This window comes from Hyperolius riggenbachi, chromosome 9, assembly GCF_040937935.1.
Source record: "Hyperolius riggenbachi isolate aHypRig1 chromosome 9, aHypRig1.pri, whole genome shotgun sequence".
Taxonomy (NCBI): domain Eukaryota; kingdom Metazoa; phylum Chordata; class Amphibia; order Anura; family Hyperoliidae; genus Hyperolius; species Hyperolius riggenbachi.
Genome location: NC_090654.1, coordinates 99994615 through 100017876, shown reverse-complemented (window position 1 = coordinate 100017876; position 23262 = coordinate 99994615). Strand labels below are relative to the sequence as shown.

General features: G+C 47.2%; 1 protein-coding gene across 1 annotated transcript in view; it reads left to right on the top strand.

The window, feature by feature from the left end:
* Window positions 1-22843, top strand: part of LOC137531685 (cathepsin S-like) — a 66070-nt gene extending 43227 nt beyond the window's left edge. The window contains exons 5-8 of the mRNA XM_068251637.1: window positions 695-916; window positions 15297-15462; window positions 18389-18494; window positions 22607-22843. Coding sequence (XP_068107738.1) covers window positions 695-916; window positions 15297-15462; window positions 18389-18494; window positions 22607-22706 — 594 coding nt within the window. The 3' untranslated portion in view covers window positions 22707-22843. The remainder of the gene's footprint in view (window positions 1-694; window positions 917-15296; window positions 15463-18388; window positions 18495-22606) is intronic.
* Window positions 22844-23262: the final 419 nt, after the last annotated feature.

Here is a 23262-nt window from a genome sequence, read left to right as displayed (position 1 = left end):
TTTCAGCTGCATTAAAAGCACATATATAATGACTTACTTTTCTTACTTTCGACAGTGACCCTTTGTAGATAAAAAGCATGCAGTGTATCAATTGTACACATAAAATCCAATCTCGGTATCAGACAAATGCCGAGTCTCAAGTTCTGACCGGTTTCAGCCCTCCACCGTCGTCAGGGTTCTATATTCTATACTCTTGATACCGATTGTGGATGTGGTCTTCCTGAGCAGCTGGTGTATCGTATGCATATGAGTTGAGGCTGGATCAGCACCTGTATCTACTGTGGAGGCTGGGAATTACTTGTTTTCAGGGTAATGTGTTAATAGTGGTGCAGCCTGCACTGACATTGATTGTCACACATTGTACTTATTGCATTTTTCAATCCGCTTATGTGCCTTTTGGCTGATCCTGTGACTATGTGATATTTGTACACTTGATTGTAGCTAACTTGTCTGATTAACTGTCTGCCATCCTTGGTTTTAATTGTTTTTATTTTTAAAGGGACACATCCCTAATCAAGATAAATGATGATTCTTGACATTATTGGTGTATACAGATTATTGTGCTTAGCCATGGCTGTCTTTCTTTGCACGATTACATAGCTATTACCTCCATGGTTGTAATTTGGATTTTGTTTTAGAAGCTTATATTATATATAGCTTATATTTTCTGGCTTATCTTGTTTATTTCTTCCAGGAGGGGTGCAGCTGTGATTGGGCTTTCAGCACTGTGGGGGCGCTGGAGTGCCAGGTGAAGCTGCGGAAGGGTAAGCTGGAGTCTTTCAGTGCACAGAACCTGGTGGACTGCTCACGCACCTATGGTAACAGCGGCTGTGAAGGTGGATTCCTAGTGGCTGCTTACAGATATATCATCAACAATGGACTACAGCTAGATAGCACCTACCCATATGAAGGACAGGTAATGAGGCCCACACTTTTTCAGAACCATGTACCTCCAAATGATCAGCACTGTCCTGAAACCTGCCACAGATATTAGATAATGGTTCAGCGTGCTAACATAATCTTTTGTCTATTCAATGAATTGTTTTACAGCTATGCCTACACAACTTGGCATGCATGTATTTCCCATTATATGGGGAAGGAGATGATTCCTAAGACGTATGGGGAAGTAAATACCAATCAGATTTAAAAAATAAAAAACCCTGGTGGGCAGTCCCTTCTCACAAAGCAGGACTGTTTCTACAGGATGACATCACCTGTATAGACAAGAGATCTTTGTCAGCCAAAGAACAAAGTATGCATTCATCTATCTGTTATGCATAAGGGATCTAGTGTTAGTTAGGTACTGTCCTTTAAAGTGTATCCGCGATAAACTTTTACTCATTGCATAATTGTATTCCTTTCATATGGTTTATAGGGCATTCCTCAAGCCAAATCCTTTTTTGTTTTGTTTTAATACTCTATTTTCCTATAAACTAAACAAGCCTCGCCCACAGCTTTTTAGTGGCGTACGAGAGATATCGGCGTGGGAAACTTGGGCGCAGGATACAGCCAGTATATGGCTGATCCTGCTATTGCACAAGTTCCTGTCCGTCTTAAATACTATTCCCCCTCCAGGCCTCCATGGATAGTGGGGAATTAAATAATGCGGCTTCCAGCAATTCCAGCAATTGCTGGAAGCCGAATTATTGTGTTTTAAAAGTAACTTCACCTCCGTCTTCTGACGGCGCCGAAGTTACTCCCTGTGTGCTGCTATAGCCGTAATTCCTATGACGGCCTATGGTGGCGCCAGCCGCGCCCAAGTTTCCAGCGCTGGCATCACCGTGTTCATTTTAGAGTGCCTTGGCACTGTAGCAAGGGCTTATGGGAGCTCAGACTGGGCAGGAGGAGGAGGTTACTAGCAAGAGATTTCAGAGCCAGAGGGGAGGAGGGAGGAGGAGAGGGGACTGAATTTGTCACATTACACACAGGCAAGCTGACAGCATCTCCAGCCCTCAGCCTGTGACAAACAGAACATGGCTACCCTCATTGTATCACAGGAATAAATAATCATAAACTATTGAAGCTGTTTGCAGCTAGAATTGCTACCTAAACTATCTAAACTTTAGATAAGATATATAGACAGGTTACTTGTTATAGTTAGTTTTTCATCTCAGATCCGCTTTAACTCTAACCTGCTCTGATAACTGCCATCCACTAACACTAGGTGGCGCACGTTACCTAACACTGGCAGATCTGACTTTATATAGGCTTCAGAAAATAAGATGGTTGTTGGAGAAGCAAATGATGATCCAGCAATCATTATTAAAGTTTAATATTAAACTTTATTTATAAAGCGCTAACATATTACAGAGCGCTGTACAACAGCCTTAACAATGGCACACGAAATAGTGAAACAATAAATCATGGGGCGCAGAGTGCAAGGTAGGGGTAAATATTGCCAACAATTCACTGAGTCCATATGGTGGCACACAGAGATGAGGGCCCTGCCAAATAGTGCTAAGGTAGCCATGCATCATGTTGAATTTGTTTGTAAGTTGCCATGTGTTAGTATACATAGTAAAACATGGATGAATGATTAACTTTTGGACAACTCTGGGGTTGGACATACAAAATAAACTATTTTTGTTGTTGTTTTCAATGTGTGTTTAATTTGTTTCCAACTACTTACAACAGTTTATACGCTACGGTAACACGTAACCACAAAAATATGTAATAACAAAAACAAAAACTGCACATTTTGTACATGAAGGTTACCTTATTATGTAGAAAAAGTTGTAACTAGTCGTTTGTAAATGGGGGACTGTCTGTATTCCAAAGTTATATAAAAAACATTGATTTAATAATAATTATTGTGATGCAGGGCCGGGCCGAGGCAGAGGCGAGAGAGGCTCCAGCGTCAGGGCACAGCTCACTCAGCTATCATTCCCCTATTGTGTTTGAAACTGAGAGAAATAAGATAAGGGGATATATGGCAGTGACTGCAAGCTAAATAACTAGAGATTTAACGGACTCAGAGCTGGATGACATTAAACATTTTATACATACCGGGGGCTTCCTCCAGCCCCATACGCTCCGATCACTCCCACGCCGCTGTCCTCAGTCTTCTGCAGCCCCGGTACCGGCTCTCCACACTTCCTTCAGCCGGAGCCAGTCTACACAGCAGAAGTGTGCCCTCTACTTATTTCTCCAGAGCACACTTCCCTTACGTCAGACTGGCTCCGACTGACGGAAGTGCAGGGACTTGGTGGCAGCGCTGCTGAAGACTGAGGACAGGGGCATGGGAGCATTCGGAGCGTATGGGGCTGGAGGAAGCCCCAGGTATGTATAACACGTTTAATGTAATCCAGCTCTGGTACACTTTAAGGTGTTGGGGAGGTTAGGGGCCCTGGGGCGCCTATTGGTCTGGGCCCTGGGGCGCCACTTAGTCTAATAACAATCAGAGTGTGATGCCTGGGGTGGGAGGGATGAAGAGGTGCACTTTGGTGTCACAGCCTTGGGCGCTGGAGGACCTTGTCCTGGCTCTGTTATGATGTCATTACCAGTATTACTATGTCATACTTGGAACTGTGAACATACAGTAGAGTCTCGGTTATCGGGCACTGATGGGGACCGGCTGATGCCGGATAAGTGTGGTTTCTGCTTGCTTGAGACTCGGGCCCATATGCAATTCCCTTTTTCTCCTGAGTTTTCTCCTTGGTGATATTTTCACAATTTGTCATAAAGTGTCTTTTAAGTCACTAGCATGCAAGGAAATACTCAAAATAATTTTGATAATACTTTTTCACCAACTTTTACGATTGTAAAATGCTCAAAATTTAGTTTAGAGAGATGATAAAAATTATCTCCTTGGAGATAACTCAGGTCAAAAAGTTAATTGCATATGGGCCTCGGGTGTTAAACATATCACTACACAGAGAATTGAATGTGTGCATTAAACACCAAGTGAACACCTGACACAACTGGCTAAGCAAATTTGGCCTGATTGGCTATTCATGAGGCAATGCTCATGCAAATGTGCATTCGCTTTCGCATGCCAACTAATGCAGGGTCCATTAAACCAATGCCGCAAAGCTGTTGCCCTGCGGGAACTAGTCCATGCCTCAACAGCACTATCCAGGAGCGCCACGAGGAGGCCTCCCAATGCCCCCACACAACCGGGGGACCGTGGGGTCCCAGGCGCTCTCACTGCCTGGGAACCACAGCAGCACCCCGGAGGGGGAGGCTGGGTGGTGCAGGCGACCCCCCCCCAAGCGTGGCCAGCGCCGGGGAGAGCCATCCGCACCTTTCACCTCCCAATATTTAAAAACAGGCACTTACCTTAACGTCCATTGCGTACTGCTGCTGAGCATAGCTTGGGTGCAACACATTTGAAAAGGGAAGGAATGAAGCATGGGTCGCACCGAGCTTTGGAGCTCAGGGCTGGCTCACACACTGCACTCCAAGGGGGGTGGAGGACAGGCACTGACAGCCCACTCCAGGGCTCACACTGCCTAGAATGAGCCATCCGCCACCCGCCTCCAAGGGAAAGACATTCACAAATCACTACACAGAGAATTGAATGTGTGCATTAAACACCAAGTGAACACCTGACACAACTGGCTAAGCAAATTTGGCCCGATTGGCTATTCATGAGGCAATGCTCATGCAAATGTGCATTCGCTTTTGCATGCCAACTAATGCAGGGTCCATTAAACCAATGCCGCAAAGCGGTTGCCCTAGCTCAGGGGTTGGGGGGGGGGGGGGGGTTGTTGCCCCAGTATAGGGAGATAGGGAGTTTAGTTGCCCCAGTATAGCTAGTATAGTTGCCCCAGTATAGCCAGTATAGTGCCCCAGTATAGCCAGTATAGTGCCCCAGTATAGCCAGTATAGTGCCCCAGTATAGCCAGTATAGTGCCCCGTGTAGCCAGTATAGTGCCCCAGTATAGCTAGTATAGTGCCCCAGTATAGCCAGTATAGTGCCCCAGTGTAGCTAGTATAGTGCCCAGTACAGCGAGTATGGTGCTCAGTATAGTGCCCCAGTACAGCCAGTATAGTGCCCAGTACAGCCAGTATAGTGCCCCAGTATAGCTAGTACAGTGCCCAGTACAGCCAGTATAGTGCCCCAGTATAGCTAGTACAGTGCCCAGTACAGCCAGTATAGTGCCCCAGTATAGCTAGTACAGTGCCCAGTACAGCCAGTATAGTGCCCCAGTATAGCTAGTATAGTGCCCCAGTATAGCTAGTACAGTGCCCAGTACAGCCAGTATAGTGCCCCAGTATAGCTAGTACAGTGCCCAGTACAGCCAGTATAGTGCCCCAGTATAGCTAGTACAGTGCTTAGTACAGCCAGTATAGTTGCCCCAGTATAGCTAGTACAGTGCCCAGTACAGCCAGTATAGTGCCCCAGTATAGCTAGTACAGTGCCCAGTGCAGCCAGTATAGTGCCCCAGTATAGCTAGTATAGTGCCCAGTGCAGCCAGTATAGTGCCCCAGTATAGCTAGTATTTTGCCCCAGTATAGCGCCCCAGTATGGCTAGTATAGTTCCCCAGTATGGCGCCCCAGTATAGCTAGGTGAGTGCCCAGTGTAGCGCCCTAGTATGGGTGGGTGTGTAGGTAGTGCCCCTCTCCCCAAACGGCCGCGCGCCTGTTACCTTATGAGCGGCGGCCGCTTCCTTCCTCTTATCGGCAGCATCTTACAGCAGCGCGTATTGCGACTGCTGTAAGGAGGGAAGGAAGCGCGTCAGCGGTTCCCATGGTAACGGCGATGCATATCGCCGCTACAGGAAGCCGCTGAGCGCTTCCTTCCCTTCCTTACAGCAGTCGCAATACGCGCTACTGTAAGATGCTGCCGATAAGAGGAGAGCGGCGCCTGGGGGACTATAAGGAAGGAAGCGGCCGCCGCTCATAAGGTAACAGGAGCGGTGGCCGCGGGGGAGGGGCGAGAGGCCAGACACGCCGCGGCCCGGTAGGAGACTGCCAACGGACCGGCAGTGGGTCGCTGCCCGGTGGTTGGGAACCCCTGCCCTAGCTGATACAGTACTTCACCCCACTCTATATACATATCGTGAACTCTGTATTAAATAAGATACAGTAGTTGAAATTATATTAAGCTTGGAGGAACTGTCATGGTCAGTTACCTGTCCAGGCAAGGTGGCTGGTACGCATGGATGTCAGCAGGTGTTTTGGCACAACTGGTCCAGCTTCTATGCATGAGGGTCTGTCAGTTTGCGCACAAGCGTGTTCTGTGTTGTGGCATAAGTGCTGGCGCCGAAGGGTGTTGGTGTGAGTGTTGCACGATTGAAGGATTGTCTGCACATGCTCTCCTGTTTTGGATACATGACTGCATAGTAGTGTGTGCGCACTTGCGTACGTGGGATGTGTGTGACGCGTTACACTATTCAAGCCAAAAGTCCTATTTAAGTCTGGAGAGTGCCAACCTCTGCTATGTACGACTGCCCGATCTGTTATCTACTGCCGACCCTTTGCCTGTCCGAGAGCCCAATCTGTTGCTGAACCCTGCCTGTACGAGTGTCTGTCCTGTTGCCGAAACCTTGCCTGCTACCTGTTGTATTGGTGTACTGAGTCACCAGCCTGTAGGAGCACTGCTGTATCTACCTGCTCACACGCCTGGTCAATACGCCATCAGTTCTGAAAGCGCTTCTGCCCCTTGGTTACTGGGGGTCCCTGTCTCAAATCCAGGGACCTCAGTTGGCAAGCCACAGGGGTTGCTGTCCTCAGCACATTGGCCTCCATCCTCCAAGGTACATGATAGAAACCATGGAACACAGTCTTTAAAGGGAAGGTTCAGGGAGTGGGAAAAAAAAAATCCATATCCACTTACCTGGGGCTCCCTCCAGCCCGTGGCAGGCAGGAGGCTCCCGGTCGTCTCCGGTGGCCGACCCGACCTGGCCAGGCCCGGCTGCCAGGTCGGCTCTTCTGCGCTCCAATCTGCGCCTCACGGGGGCGCGCTGACGTCATCGGACGTCCTCCAGGCTGTACTGCGCAGTGGAACGCAGAAGAGCCCGTCGTTGGAGTGCAGAAGAGCCCGACCTGGCACCCGGCCTGGCCAGGTCGGGTTGGCCACCGGAGACCACCGGGAGCCTGCGAAGTGGCGTCGAGGGCACCTCCTGCCTGCCACGGGCTGGAGGAAGCCCCAGGTAAGTGGATATGGATTTTTTTTTTCCCACTCCCTGAACCTTCCCTTTAAGCACAGCAGTGCTCACAAACTGTTAAGAAGTTGACCTTCACCAGTGTGAGAACTGCTGTCGATTTGTGCTGATTGGTTGAAACTGCTGGACTGGTTAGTTTAGTTACAAGTTACCGAGACTCTTCTGTAATAGGCAATGTGATATTGCCATAGAGATATTAATGTGTATCCACTAAACTGCAGTAGGCAGAAGTATGTGCGTAAACTCTTATCACACGATGAGTAGAGCAGAATTCAATACATTACATGCAATGCATTACGCTTTACTCATTACACAATAAGATGCTATGCATGTTATTCTGATTACCCCAATTTAGTGCATACCCTCCGTTGTAACAAGTGTAATGAAGACATAGCAAGTATTGTTTTGAAATAGAAAGTTTTATGTTGTTATACCGGTAATAGAAAATGTTATATCTTTCTCCACTTTCCACAAAATGATTTGTAGTAACATGTTTTATGTTTTTTTGTTTAACTTAACTCAAACAACCCTTTATGATTATTATGATTTTATTTATATAGCGCCAACATCTTTCGTAGCGCTGTACATACATAGTACAAAAATAATATTGGGGAACATATATACATGAGAAGTTTAAGCAGTGACTGGATAGTGTACTGGTTAAGGGCACAGTCTTTGACATGTGAGACCAGGGTACAAATCCTGGCTAGGTTCAGTACCTGATCAGTAAGGAGTTCAAGACAAGATTCCCTAACACTGCCGGGTGGCCTCCTGAACGCGTCCCAGTGGCTGACAGGAGAAAAGCGCTATACAAATGTTGGGATTATTAAGACATTGTGCTATCATGACATGAATGGTTAATGTGTGGTTTGAGATATCACTAAAACTGGTACATGTTCATATGGTAAATTACAGAGAAAAAAATAAACAATAGGAGGTGGTCCCTGCCTTCCAAGTTTACAATGTAGGGGGGGGGGGGGGGGGGTCGGGGGTTGGCAATAGGGACACAGGGAACACAGGGATTAGTGGATGTGGCAGTGAACATTCTATTGCATATTACTGTATAGGCTTGTCTGAAAAGGTGTGTTTTTAGAGCAAGGTTTCCAGACTAGAGGACAAAAGGGTCTCCTGGGGGAGCGGATGCTCCGGGTGGGAAGATATCTGGCGATTAATGAGTAAATCAGTGGTGTAGCTAAGGAGCTTTGGGCCCCGATGCAAGTTTTACAATGGGGCCCCCCAAGCACTCTATACATAACAATTGATACGGCACACCAAAACCTGCCAATGGCAACTACAGTGTCAGAGGTGCAAGAAGGGGATGGGGAACAGTTTGTTAATGATTACCACTATTTAAAGTATCTATAGAAGTGATTATTATGAGCACAGGACCAATAGAGCGCTAATACTGCAGTTGAGGGAGGGCGCTTCGGGGCTCCTTTGGCCAAAGGGCCCCGATGAGGTCGCTACTAGTGTTGGGCGAACAGTGTTCGCCACTGTTCGGGTTCTGCAGAACATCACCCTGTTCGGGTGATGTTCGAGTTCGGCCGAACACCTGACGGTGCTCGGCCAAACCGTTCGGCCATATGGCCGAACTAAGAGCGCATGGCCGAACGTTCCCCGAACGTTCGGCTAGCGCTGTGATTGGCCGAACGGGTCACGTGGTTCGGACCCGAACGCGCTCTGATTGGCCGAACTGTCACGTGGTTCGGGTAAATAAATACCCGAACCACGTCATATCTCCGCCATTTGTCTGTGGGTTTAGCTTTGGGTAGGCAGGCAGGGTAGTTCGCGCTCCAGCCACGCTAGCCAGGGTCGCCCCCAGTCATTGTGTGTCACTGCTGGGAACAGTAGTACACCGCTCGTTCAGCCACACTATATAGCATTCTGTGTACTGTTCTGTGTCTGCTGGGAACAGTGGTACACCGCTCGTTCAGCCACACTATATAGCATTCTGTGTACTGTTCTGTGTCTGCTGGGAACAGTAGTACACCGCTCGTTCAGCCACACTATATAGCATTCTGTGTACTGTTCTGTGTCTGCTGGGAACAGTAGTACACCGCTCGTTCAGCCACACTATATAGCATTCTGTGTACTGTTCTGTGTCTGCTGGGAACAGTAGTACACCGCTCGTTCAGCCACACTATATAGCATTCTGTGTACTGTTCTGTGTCTGCTGGGAACAGTGGTACACCGCTCGTTCAGCCACACTATATAGCATTCTGTGTACTGTTCTGTGTCTGCTGGGAACAGTAGTACACCGCTCGTTCAGCCACACTATATAGCATTCTGTGTACTGTTCTGTGTCTGCTGGGAACAGTAGTACACCGCTCGTTCAGCCACACTATATAGCATTCTGTGTACTGTTCTGTGTCTGCTGGGAACAGTAGTACACCGCTCGTTCAGCCACACTATATAGCATTCTGTGTACTGTTCTGTGTCTGCTGGGAACAGTAGTACACCGCTCGTTCAGCCACACTATATAGCATTCTGTGTACTGTTCTGTGTCTGCTGGGAACAGTAGTACACCGCTCGTTCAGCCACACTATATAGCATTCTGTGTACTGTTCTGTGTCTGCTGGGAACAGTAGTACACCGCTCGTTCAGCCACACTATATAGCATTCTGTGTACTGTTCTGTGTCTGCTGGGAATAGTGGTACACCGCTCGTTCAGCCACACTATATAGCATTCTGTGTACTGTTCTGTGTCTGCTGGGAATAGTGGTACACCGCTCGTTCAGCCACACTATATAGCATTCTGTGTACTGTTCTGTGTCTGCTGGGAACAGTGGTACACCGCTCGTTCAGCCACACTATATAGCATTCTGTGTACTGTTCTGTGTCTGCTGGGAACAGTAGTACACCGCTCGTTCAGCCACACTATATAGCATTCTGTGTACTGTTCTGTGTCTGCTGGGAACAGTAGTACACCGCTCGTTCAGCCACACTATATAGCATTCTGTGTACTGTTCTGTGTCTGCTGGGAATAGTGGTACACCGCTCGTTCAGCCACACTATATAGCATTCTGTGTACTGTTCTGTGTCTGCTGGGAATAGTGGTACACCGCTCGTTCGCCACTGTATAGCATTGTGCTCTGTGTCGCTGCTGGGAATAGTGGTACACCGCTCACCCGTCACTGTATAGCATTGTGCTCTGTGTCGCTGCTGGGAATAGTGGTACACCGCTCACCCGTCACTGTATAGCATTGTGCTCTGTGTCGCTGCTGGGAATAGTGGTACACCGCTCACCCGTCACTGTATAGCATTGTGCTCTGTGTCGCTGCTGGGAATAGTGGTACTGTATAGCATTTCTGTACTGCCACTGTACTGCTGCCAGTCAGCGTGTACTGTAAGGATAAGTGAAATGAGGAAGAAATCCGGTGAAAGAGGGAGGGGCAAGGGAAGAGGTGTTTCCCCTGACGGTTCACGTACAGGCCACAGGGGAGCACCCAAGAAAACCCACTCAATACCGCCCATGTTGTCCAGGACAACAACCCTCACAAATCCAAAAGAACAGGACCAGATAATTACTTGGATGACCTCTCAAGCGTCCAGCAGTGGGTTAAGCAGCACCAGCACATCACGCACGAGGTCCGAGTCCTCAGCCAGTTACAAGGAGCCAGTGGGCACAAAGCTGACACAACCGGCAGCGACACCACGCACACAACTGCCAGATAACCAGTCCGATGAATTACCTCAGGACACAATGGGGTATTCGCAGGAGCTATTCCCAGCCCAACAAACTTCCACCTTTCAAAGGTCAATGGAGGAACAGCCAGAAATGTTGTGCCTGGATTCACAACCGTTAACTGTGGGAAATGCACCGCGCACTGAAATACAAGGCGAGTCCGAAGAGGACTCGGAAACCCAAATCCCAGAGCAATTTGGGCAGGAGGGGTTGCAATTGCAGGAGGTCGGCCGACAAGATCTGGAAGACGACGTTGGAGTGTGCTGCGCAGAGGTTGTTGTGGGGAGCTCTACTCCACGGCGGTGGCCCACAATGACATATGACGAGTTTGAGGAGATGGAAGAGGAGGGTATGGACAATGTGGACAGAGACCCAGATTTTGTTTGTGAACGAGAACATCGCCGTCGTAGCAGCAGCACAGATGAGTCTGTTGAAGAACACACTGCTGCACGAGTTCGCCTTGTGCCACAAGGTAGGCGGCGCGCAATTTCAGGCACCACAAGCGTGGAAGTTCAAGTGAGAGGCAAAAGAGGAGCAAACAGAAATCGCCAGCAAGGAGGCAGGTGCTCCAAAGTCTGGGCTTTCTTTGAAGACTGCACTGAGGATGTTACCATGGCGATTTGCAAGGTGTGCAAGACCCGCCTGAGCAGGGGGAAAAATATTAACAACCTCTCCACCACCAGCATGAGCCGTCACATGCTATCCAAACATCCCACTCTTTGGGCAAACGCGTCAGGACAGGGTACCAGAAACAACACTGCCTCCCTTGGGTTCACCAGACCCGCCTCAGCAGCAGCAGTAGCCCAGCCATTGCGTGGTTCACAACATTCACAAACATCAGACGACGCTGACACTGTCACTTTCCGGAGTAGTGCTCTTGAGGTCTCCCAGTGTTCATCAAACACAACAACCAACAGCCCTTCCGTGTGCAGCGCTACGGTTCAGTTGTCTGTGTCGGAGATGTTTGAGCGCAAGAGGAAATTGCCAGCAAATGACCCCCGGGCCGTGGCAGTAACAGCCAGCATAGCCAAGCTTCTGGCCTGCGAAATGCTGCCATATCGATTGGTGGAGACAAACAGCTTCAAGGGCATGATGTCAGTGGCCATCCCACGTTACGTGGTTCCCAGCCGCTACCACTTTGCACGCTCTGCAGTGCCTGAGTTGCATGAGCACGTGGTCAGCAAAATAACCCGAAGCTTGAAGAATGCCGTTGCCTGCAAGGTTCACCTCACCACTGACACCTGGACGAGTGCGTTCGGCCAGGGTCGATACATCTCCCTTACCGCGCACTGGGTGAACCTTGTGGAGCCTGGCAGCGATTCCTCACCTGCTACGGCACGGGTGTTGCCCACGCCACAAACAGCTGCACCGCCGTCCCTCCCACTGGATAACAGCAGCACCTACCTCTCTGACTCCTTCTCCTCCAACGCATCTCAAAGCTGTACCTCATCCGGAAACGCTAACCCAGCAGCAGTAGGATCGTGGAAGCAGTGCAGCACAGCTGTTGGCATGCGTCAGCAAGCGTTGCTGAAGCTAATCTGCCTTGGGGATAAGCAGCACACAGGGGAGGAAATTTGGAGGGGAATAAAGGAACAGACGGATTTGTGGCTGGCACCGCTGGACCTGAAACCGGGCATGGTTGTGTGTGATAATGGGAGTAATCTCATTCGCGCTTTAAGGTTGGCTAAGCTGACACACATCCCTTGCCTGGCGCACGTGATGAACCTAGTAGTTCAGCGGTTCCTGAGGACATACCCAGGCGTGCCCGATCTGCTGTTGAAGGTGCGTCGAGTGTCCAAACATTGTAGAAATTCCAGTACTGCTTCGGGGGCACTCGCCAAGATGCAGGAGCGCTTCAATCTCCCCCACCATCGCTTGCTGTGTGATGTCCCTACGCGCTGGAATTCTACGCTGCACATGCTAGCCCGCTTTTGCGAGCAGAAGAGTGCAGTGGTCCAGTACATGACGGCGCAGTACCGAGGCGCATCCGGCCAGCTGCCAAGCTTCTGTGGATCCGATTGGGCCAACATGTTGGACCTCTGCCAAGTCCTCCAAAATTTTGAGCAATCCACGTTGCTTGTGAGCAGTGACAACTCTTCAGTCAGCATTACCATACCACTGCTGTGTTTACTGAAGAGGTCGATGTTAAAAATCAAGGAAACAGCTGTCATGATGCAACTGGGGGAATCTGAAGGAGAAAACGATCAGCGTGATGGTACCAACATCAGGCCATCCGCCTCAGGGAACGCTGGCCCCAGCAGCTATGACGAAGAAGAGGAGGAGGAACAGCTGGAGTTGGAGCAGGAATTTCATGCCACCACTGACGAGGGCCAGAGCGGTGCACGTTGGACTTCCACAATTCAACGCGAATGGTCAGCAGAAGCAGACCAGGAGGAAGGTGACGACTATGATGCATCACAACAACTATCACAACGCTCACAAGAGGATGATGAGGATTCTGGTAGGACTCTGGCACACATGGCTCAATTCATGCTAGACTGCATTGAACGTGACCCACGCATTGTGCGCATTCTGGACAACACCAATTACTGGGTTTATACCCTTCTGGATCCACGGTACAAACACAATGTTCCAAAACTGCTTGAAGAAAGAGTCAGACAGGTCAAAATGGAAGAATACCAGCAGGCCCTTGTGGAGACTTTAGAGAGGAGATTGACATCCTCCCCCTCCTCTAGCCAGTTGTACGCAGACAGACTGACTTCCGCAAACCCAGGACGACCAGGAGGGCAGCAAACAACGCAAGCCGCAGCTAGTACCCAAAAGGGAATGGTATCGGCAGTGTCCTTGGAGTGGGAAAATTTTCTGACACCCATGCAGCCGCAGCCCACTGAACAGCAAGCGTGCAGATCCACCTCCAACACCGATCGCCTGGAGAAGATGGTCAAGGACTACATGTCAGATGGCGTAGCTGTGTCGAACCATCCATCTGCACCCTTCAACTATTGGGTATCGAAGCTAGACACCTGGCACGAACTGGCAATGTACGCAATAGAGGTGCTGGCTTGCCCGGCAGCCAGCGTTATGTCGGAAGCTGTTTCAGTGCTGCCGGAGGCATCGTCACAGATCGGCGTATCCGCCTCTCTACAGAAAATGCAGACCGTCTGACTCAAATTAAAATGAATCAATCCTGGATTGGAAATGACTACGCAACACTCCAGGACCCCAACCAAGTAACATGACCAATGAACATCTGGGATGGTGTTGCGTTTCCGGGCCCTGTTTATTGAACCTCTCATCTGTATTACATTTATGACTGCATGGCGGCAAAAAGCATTGCTGCTATATCCGCACGCTTTTTGTCCACATGCAAGGCCTGGGTTGTTGTGTCTCACAAAGCGTGGCCTTCTCCTCCTGCGCCTGCTCCTGTTCCATCACGTCTGCTGCTGCTGGGTTAGCGTTGCCGCGTGGTCCCTGTTTATTGAACCACTTATCTTTATTACATTTATGACTGCATGGCGGTACAAAGCATGCTATCCGCACGCTTCTTGCCCTCATGCAAGGCCTGGGTTGTTGTGTCTCACAAAGCGTGGCCTTCTCCTCCTGCGCCTGCTCCTGTTCCATCACGTCTGCTGCTGCTGGGTTAGCGTTGCCGCGTGGTCCCTGTTTATTGAACCACTTATCTTTATTACATTTATGACTGCATGGCGGTACAAAGCATGCTATCCGCACGCTTCTTGCCCTCATGCAAGGCCGGGGTTGTTGTGTCTCACAAAGCGTGGCCTTCTTCTCCTCCTGCGCCACCCTCCTCCTGTTCCATCACGTGTGCTGCTGCTGGGTTAGCGTTACCGGTCCCTTTTCCTGGAACCTCTTATATGTATTACATTTATGACTGCATGCCGACAAAAAACATGTTACCTGTGCAAAGAAAACAGACATTTCCCGCATTTAAAAGACAGTTTTCCCTTTGAAACTTTAAAATCGATTTTCTCAAAAACTATAAGCTCTTTTTGCTAATTTTTTTTTCCTCTTGTACCCACTCCCAAGGTGCACATACCCTGTAAATTTGGGGTATGTAGCATGTAAGGAGGCTTTACAAACCACAAAAGTTCGGGTCCCCTTTGACTTCCATTATGTTCGGAGTTCGGGTCGAACACCCGAACATCGCGGCCATGTTCGGCCTGTTCGGCCCGAACCCGAACATCTAGATGTTCGCCCAACACTAGTCGCTACCTCTGCACCCCCTATTGCTACGCCCCTGGAGAAAATGTATGGCGGTGAAAGCTTGTGTAGAGCTTTGTATAACGTGAGGAGTTTAAACTGGATCTTTTGGGTAATTGGTAACCAATGGAGAGATTGGCAGAGAGGGCCTGCCTGTCTATTTTAATAACATTCAAATAATATAATCTAATAAGAAACAAAATGTAAGATGCATATCTGGGAATTGGAATTCCACCTAAGAAATTGCCCTGTACCTGGTAGGTTTGCATATAGTCACCTTTCACCATGACCATCCAAGTTTACATTATATTCTCATAACCAGGAAGCACAGTGCCATTTTGATGTAAAGAAAAAAGCCATCAGTGTCACCAGCTACAAACAAGTTCCCTACGGAGATGAAAATGAGCTGAAGGAAGTTGTGGGAAGAGTGGGCCCGGTTTCCGTGGCTGTTGATGCCAGCCAACGGTCCTTCTTCTTCTACAAGAAAGGTATACAGAGACCTACATATTCTATAACGATGACGGTCAGTCCAGTACTGCTAGTAAAACATTTTTTTAAATCTCACATAGTGTGCCTTCAGATATTCCAGGAGTAGGGTGCCTCCAAACATTCAGCAAGTGCCTGGCTTTCTTAAGATGCCCATCATGCTTTGCAAAAGAGCGTTATGGATGCACCCTGTAATATATGTTAATTTCTAAAACAATTACTAAACAGACAAATGAGTGTTGCAAGCAAGTAGGTTTTGTAAAGAACTATCATATGTTCCCTTTGGAGTGTGTTATTTACAAGTGAGCCATAGTGACCTCCCCCTCATGTATATTCAATCACTGCCTTTGATGTCAGTACATTTTTAATGTCAGTTTGTGCCTGCTAATGTGATCTTGTGTGGGATGACATCAAAGACAAACTCCAGGATCCTAGAAACCCCCCCCCCCCCACCCTGCCCCTAGGTTCACTTAAAAAATTTTAAAATCCTAATGACACTATCCTAGCAGCAGGGCTGATATTTCTACCTGCATCAACTGACAATGGAACATTTCCCATGACCCCTAGCAATAACTGACAATAACGAATGCTCCTCTGATAATCCTGATTATGCAGTTTAATTCAAAACTGCGCAAGCATATCCACAGTGAAAGTAGGCGTTTGTGGACAGGCCCTTGTGTCACAGACCGCAGGGCCGGTCTGCGGATGGGGTAAATCGATCAGCGTCAGAAATCCTCTCACATAGTCATTTGTTCATCACGAAGGGTAACCCGCGTTCGCAATTTGATGAACTGACTAATGGAGGGGGCGTTCTGCCACTAACGGATTCACCACACACATACAATTCAAAGATCTGCCACCAAGCGAGTTCCAGAGCCCGCTACTGTCATTATACTAGGACTTGGAGAACGCTCTATTAACCCCTAGAAGTATGCAGGAATCTGGGTCAGATCGTTATATCTGGGCCGGGTTCTCGCATACGGGTTATAAAGGCACACTTCTATTAAACACAGGGTAGCGATTTCAGGAGAATAGGTACGATTGTGTATGTTCAGCAACAGGTCATAACCGCTAAACGATTTTTAAACGTTTAATAACAAAAATGCATTACATACAGTTATATACACCAATTAACATATACACACAGAGCTTAAAAATAAAAGGGAATAAAATCAGAAAATTCTTACTTAGTTAGCTGAGCAGTCCATTGAAGAATGAAGAAAATTAGTCCAGTTTAAAGTAGGCATTCAGGTTAAGAGTCCTTTGTACACAGCATGCGCCGGGTTCTCCTTCAGCACATGCCTGGACTTTCCTGGTGGATGAAAATTGGAGAACTAGGCAGGTTTGGTCCCGCCCCACCTTTATAGGACCTGAGTTTGGGGCTGTCACTACCTGGAAAGTAGGTGTGTTTAAGGCAGGGTTATCTCCTGGAGGCAAGGTTGCCACCCTCAGACTCAGAGCAAGAAATGTACCAATTTATTAATAATCGGTGTGACTCCACCCCAGATTGGCGCATCGCAAATCTGAGACTATATTCATAAGAGGCTTGCGACCCTGTATTAAACGAGGCTATACATGCCTAGTCTGTCGCATTCGCCCTACGCAGGCCGGATAAAGTGGTTTTCCTACGGATCCCTGACAGCTAGAAAATTGCGATTCCTGTGTATGATAGAACTGATTTCTAGGTATCAGGAAATGTAATTTTTGTCTTGCTGTGCCAAACCTATTTTGAATTATTAATAAATTAACGTTCCCTTTGTTTGAGGCTATGAGCTTGGAGGGAATTTTTATCTCAGCCAGTCTGAGCTGGCTTGGGGGAGATGAGCTGAGTGGCCAAATGGCTTCTGCCCAGGGGAGCTGGCCACTTGCGACATTCTTTCCTGACACAGGATGTGGGGGAAGGTTACTGTTGCTCTCAGTAAGAAGAGAGAAAAAAGGACATCTATTCTACATTGACACATGACTGACAGCAATTGTGCACGACCATACGAAAATCGTTGGCGCTTGCGCACGACTTTCCGTAATGTTCGTCACACCTTGCTTTTGCTGTGTGCGCTGGTTTGAAATTCACCTGCACAGTTCTGAATCCTGCGTCACTGCTTGAGAGAACTTCCTTTTTAATTATTCAACTGCAGGATCCCGTCTTATACTTTGCGAACCGGGGACAAGCAATGGAGGTGGGGATTCCGAGGACAACAAGCAGTGTCAGGCAGTGTTGCTTGTGAATCTTCGCCAGTAATTTTCGCATCTAAAATGTTCATGCAAATAGTGTGAAAACTGTATTTTCTCAAAAAAAAATCTATATTTTTCTATGACAATGTGGAAAACCGATATTTTTACCACAAACATTTTTACTGTGAAAATTGTTATTTTACTGTGAAAATTCACAAAAAGTGTGAAAACAAGAAAAATAACACAACTTATTTTCGATGGCATTTTAAAATCAAATTTAACATTATTTTCTTGAAAATAATATTGGCATTTTCGCTCATCACTTGTAGCCCACTGTAAGCTTCATTCATTTCTCCCCCCAATTTGGGTACTTTAAAGCCTAGGTTCAGATACTGTAGATCTTTCAATGCATTTAATAGAACATTGTTTTTATGAATTAGACATAAAAATATCAAAAGAACTGCCAGGTGTTCCAAATACAAACAAGTTGGAACTGAAAGTAACTGTGTGGTGTACAGCCTGTATACCGGGTGCCAGACACACAATAACACCAGGAATCATACAAACATCTTGGAATGCAGTGGTGCGGATGAAGTATTTTACCATACAACTGGAATGAGAAGGATTGTGTGGTTGGAACATAACAGCCAGCCTGTGCCTGAGTGTTGTAATGTGTTAGGAAGTAGATAGACAGGAAACAACATGCAGCATCTTTCAATAAAACACTATTGTTCTTATTATATCTTGTATTGCTAGGTGTGTATTATGAGCCGTTGTGCAGCACCGCTCATCCCAATCATGCGGTCCTGGTGGTCGGATATGGTTCTGAGGATGGAGTGGAGTACTGGCTGCTTAAGAACAGGTGGGACAGACCATTCATCAATCAAATGATGACATAAAACCATTGTATAAAATATACACTGATGGCTTATGCCCACTATATGTGTTGTATTTAGCTTTAGTATTAGCACTTGTCCCCCACACCTTGGAAATCTCAAGCATCAATAAGTCTAAGAACTGGGGAGTACATAAGGAGTATGGTCAAAAGGGTGAAGCCTTTTAGTGTCCCACTACAAAGTTTTCCCCAGGCTGTGAGCATTGCCGTTTTTAGGCCATTAGTCCTGGGGGGGCGCCATGCCCCTGGATTAAGCCCTGCTTCTTATGTACCCCTTGTCACACGCCCCCTGGTTGGCCGGACCGCACAATGCCTTCCAATCGGTTTCAGCACACAGACCATGCAATCTGTGGTCGCAATCTGTGCACAGAAACCACTGGAATTTTGGCAGCAGACAGGCTAGAAGGGAGCTTATGAGTTTCAGTAACACAAATTACACACTATTTCAGGGTATAACTGCCACCACTCCTACAGAAGGGTAGGAGACATAACTGCACTGATACTAATACCTGCAAATAAAACGGTTAAACACACTCTATTTTATCTAGCTATCAACAGTAGAAGCGACTTCAGAAGCTAGGATTTGGTTTGTGCGGCTGACAGGGCCGGGCCGAGGCAGAGGCTGGCGAGGCGCCAGCCTCTGAGCGCAGTGTCTCCAGGGCGCATTCCTCTCCACTCTCCCCGCGGACCTGTTCCTGTCTCTGAAGTATTTGCGGTGGCGCACAGTCTGCCCGCTGCCAATCGCCACCTGATTCCCCGAGCGGTGCCCACTCTCCCTATGTAGCTGGTGTTTGGGTGCTTTTGAGGGAGGGACGGCTGTCTCGGGTTGTTGCACAGCTGATTGGCCCGCGGCTTCTGTCCACCCCCAACTTCCGTCTCGCCTCCTCTCACGGAAGTAAAGGAGAAAGCTGCTGCCTAGCAACTTGAAGGAGAAAGCTGCCGCTGGCTGGAGGTAAGGCGCGCTAGCTTTGAAAAGATGTGTGTGTTCAGCACAGAGCACACAAGAGTAGCTGTCTGCACCAGGAGATCGTGCAGCAGATAGAAACAGTCCCAGATCAGAAAGCCAAAACCTTTATTCTGCCCAGCTTGTCGGAACAGCTGCTGACATCGGAATGTATTTACTTTTGAAGTTCAGTGTTTATTTTACTTGAAGGGGGAGGTCTGTCAGTGTAAGGAATACCTATTTGCTTACTATCTCTAGCTGATAGCAAAAGCATTATTTTCTCCCAGATGTAGTCATCCTCCTGCTGCTGAGATTTTGTTGTGATCAAGCTCTACTTTGCATAGGAGCTCAACTATGGTCATAGAAATTAGAAAGAAATGTGATCACAGTGGGAATGTGATCACATTTCTAAGTGGAAAAGAGCCCTGAGGGCTCATTCACACTATGTGCATTGCTTCAGTAACGACTCACTGCACAGTGTGAGATGCTTCACAGCACAGTGAGCTTTTGCTAGCAATGCATTGTAATGCAGCAGGAAACATCTAGCACACGACATGTATTTTCCCGTTGAGCTCAAACATGTAAAGGCTACCGATGTTGTGTTGTACCGCATTCCATAAGTCTGTAAGAAACGCATTCAGGAAATTGCATTCGTGCATGTATTGTGAATAAGCCCTTAGGGCTAATCTACACTTATGCGTATTTAAAAATGCAGATAACACATCCAAAAATGCGTTTTTGCATTTTTACGTCAATACCTTGCCAATATCCTGCTTAAGGCAATACCTTGCTTACCAGAGCTGGGCCAAAGCAGTGGCTAGAGGGGGTGACGGGGGGGGGGGGGGGCGCACTTTTGAGTCTCAGCCTCTGTTGCTGGAAAACCTTGTCCCGGCACTGGCGGCTGAATAGCAGGGGTAGCTGAACAAATAAACGACTTTTAGAAGTCTTTTATTATAAATGCAATATAAATAATTCATATATACAGAAAATTATTAAACTCAACAATTATAGAGACAATAATAGCGCAGTATGAAAATAAAAATAAGGGAAGGAATAAACGGATACTTAAAGGGAATGTCCAAGCAAAATAAAAAAATGAGTTTCACTTACCTGGGGCTTCTACCAGCCCCATGCAGCCATCCTGTGCCCTCGTAGTCACTCACTGCTGCTCCAGTTCCCCGCTGGCAGCTTGCCGACCTCGGAGGTCGGCGGGACGCATTGCGTACATTTTTACGCATTCCCGATAGTGCAGGAACATTAACGCATACATTTTTACGCGTTACTGGTTCAATGCGTACATTTTTACGCATTGAACCAGTAATGCGTAAAAATGTATGCGTTAATGTTCCTGCACTATCGGGAATGCGTAAAAATGTATGCAATGCGTCCTGCCGACCTCCGAGGTCGGCAAGCTGCCAGCGGGGAACTGGAGCAGCAGTGAGTGACTACGAGGGCACAGGATGGCTGCATGGGGCTGGTAGAAGCCCCAGGTAAGTGAAACTCATTTTTTTATTTTGCTTGGACATTCCCTTTAAGCTCAGGTGAAAGTGTCCTTTTGAAAAATAAATGCTAAGTCCTTGGTTTCAGAATCAGGCAACTTAGCGTCAAAGTCCAAACAAGTCGGCTGCCAGCATATCCTCAAGCTGGCAAGGATGTAATCGGGATGATGTTTCAAAGTGGAGGACTCCTCCTCTCTACCGGAAACTTGGTTTTATTGAAGCTAGTTTTGGGGTGGGACCAAGCCCGCCCCTCTGGTTGACAAGCCAATCACAGTTCAAGTCCTTGGAGAGAGATTTAGGCTTAAACTTATAAAACGCTGTAATTCAAAAACAGGAAATGCCATATTTGTGCGGATGACAGATTAATATTCTTCAGAATATGACATTTCCCATGACATCAGATGTGGCTACCATATTATGTTTAGTTCCTGAGAGGTTTAATACTTTGTCGTGGCTTATCTCTGGCCCCCCCCCAAGACTGGTATAAAAATGTCCATCAAGACACCCCGAATCAAATGATATAACTTTCATACCTCTCATATAAACGGTATTCCTCAAACAGGCTAAAATTTATATACTACATTTATGTTTCCTCTGTCTCCAACAGAGTCGAGAAGTCTGATTTCCTGCTAGTTTTATCCTGTCTCTTCAAAAGGCAGCAACACTTTGCCAATTGGGCATACTGCTGGAAAGCTTTCACACCTAGGTGTCACAGGCCCAGGAAGGAACTCTTTTGATCAAGTTAATTACACAAACAGGTCTTATCAGAGAGCCAGCTTGTCTCATGAAAAGTTATGCTAACGACTATGAAGAAAATTGAAACTCCCAGGCTTGGCTGCCTACTAAGCCCTAAACATCAGATTCTGATCTGGCACGTCAACGGCAATCGATGCAGCAAACCGATTGCGATTGCATTCTCTTTTCTCACGGCTCTTCTGTGACACCCCTGCCCAGACTAAGCCCCACCCACACAGGTGTTCTATCACCTGCTTCTGCTCTGTGTATGCAGCAGCATGAAGTTTGGTGTCCTGAAGAGCAGCAGCATCGCAGGTCCCTGGAGAGCAGACACCACGAGGTCCGGATAGGGTAAGTTGCAGGCAGTCTCCCCTGTGTCCACCTCTCCCCCTCTCTCCATGCATCCATCTGTCCCCCTGTGCCTCCTTGTGTCCCCCTTTGTGCCTCCTTCTCTTCCCCTGTGTGCCTCCTTCTGACTTGTGTACAGGGTGAACATACACATATGTTATACCTATATACAGTACAAAAAAATATAAAGCAGATCTTGTTCTACCCAGATTTGAATGTTACTGCCTTTCTTTGTGCATACTTATAATTATGAATCATTACAATAAACAGAGTATCCTTCACACCAGATTTATACTGTTGCCATGGTTTGCGGCACAATTATCACAGCACTAGAATGAAGTTGGAAAATATTGCATTCACCATGGCATTCAGGTTACAATACAAACTGATGGAAATATGTTTGTACCATAGTTTTTTATGTTGCTTGGTTACATACAGCTCTACATGTTATTATTATATCTACCCAGTGGTGGTATAGGGCTTCCATACTCTTCCTGCCTCTGTGTTAATTTCCTGCAGAAGTATATTTACAATATGTTTTTGTGTGTTTGCAGTTGGGGACCCTCATTTGGTGAACAAGGCTACATTAAACTGGCCAGGAACCATTATAATCACTGTGGCATTGCAAGCTTTGGTGTCTATCCAGTTCTTTAACAGGCGCAATCTAATCTCCTGCAAAACTGATTATCCGGAAGTCTTGTAAAATGTAATCCTGTTCCTGTCACTAGCCCCGAAGCTTCCTCTTCCATAAATTATCTGCAAAATAGCTTCCGTCTGACGAGAAAAAACAAATAAAGATATCCATATAAACAGGTGAATGAGTGCTTATTAAAGGGAGTCTATAACCTTTTATATGTTTTGGTAGAGATATATATGTAAATATAGGTAACTGAAAGCAAAACTGATTCATTAGGTGTTCCATAGTTTTATTTTGTATCTAAAGCTAAAAATGTCGGTTTACAGTAGAGATGTTGCGAACATAGACTTTTCTGTTCCGCAAATGTTCATGAACAGGCGAATCATAGACTTCAATAGGCAGGTGAATTTTAAAACCTACAAAGTTTCTGGCCACAAAAGTGATGAAACAGCTGTTTCAAGGGGTCTATTGCCTGGACAGGGGCATATCGGAGGGGGATCCATGCAAAAAGTCCCACCAAAAATTACGGAGTTGGCGCAAAGTTGGGTTTTAATCCCTGAAGGGCAGAAATCG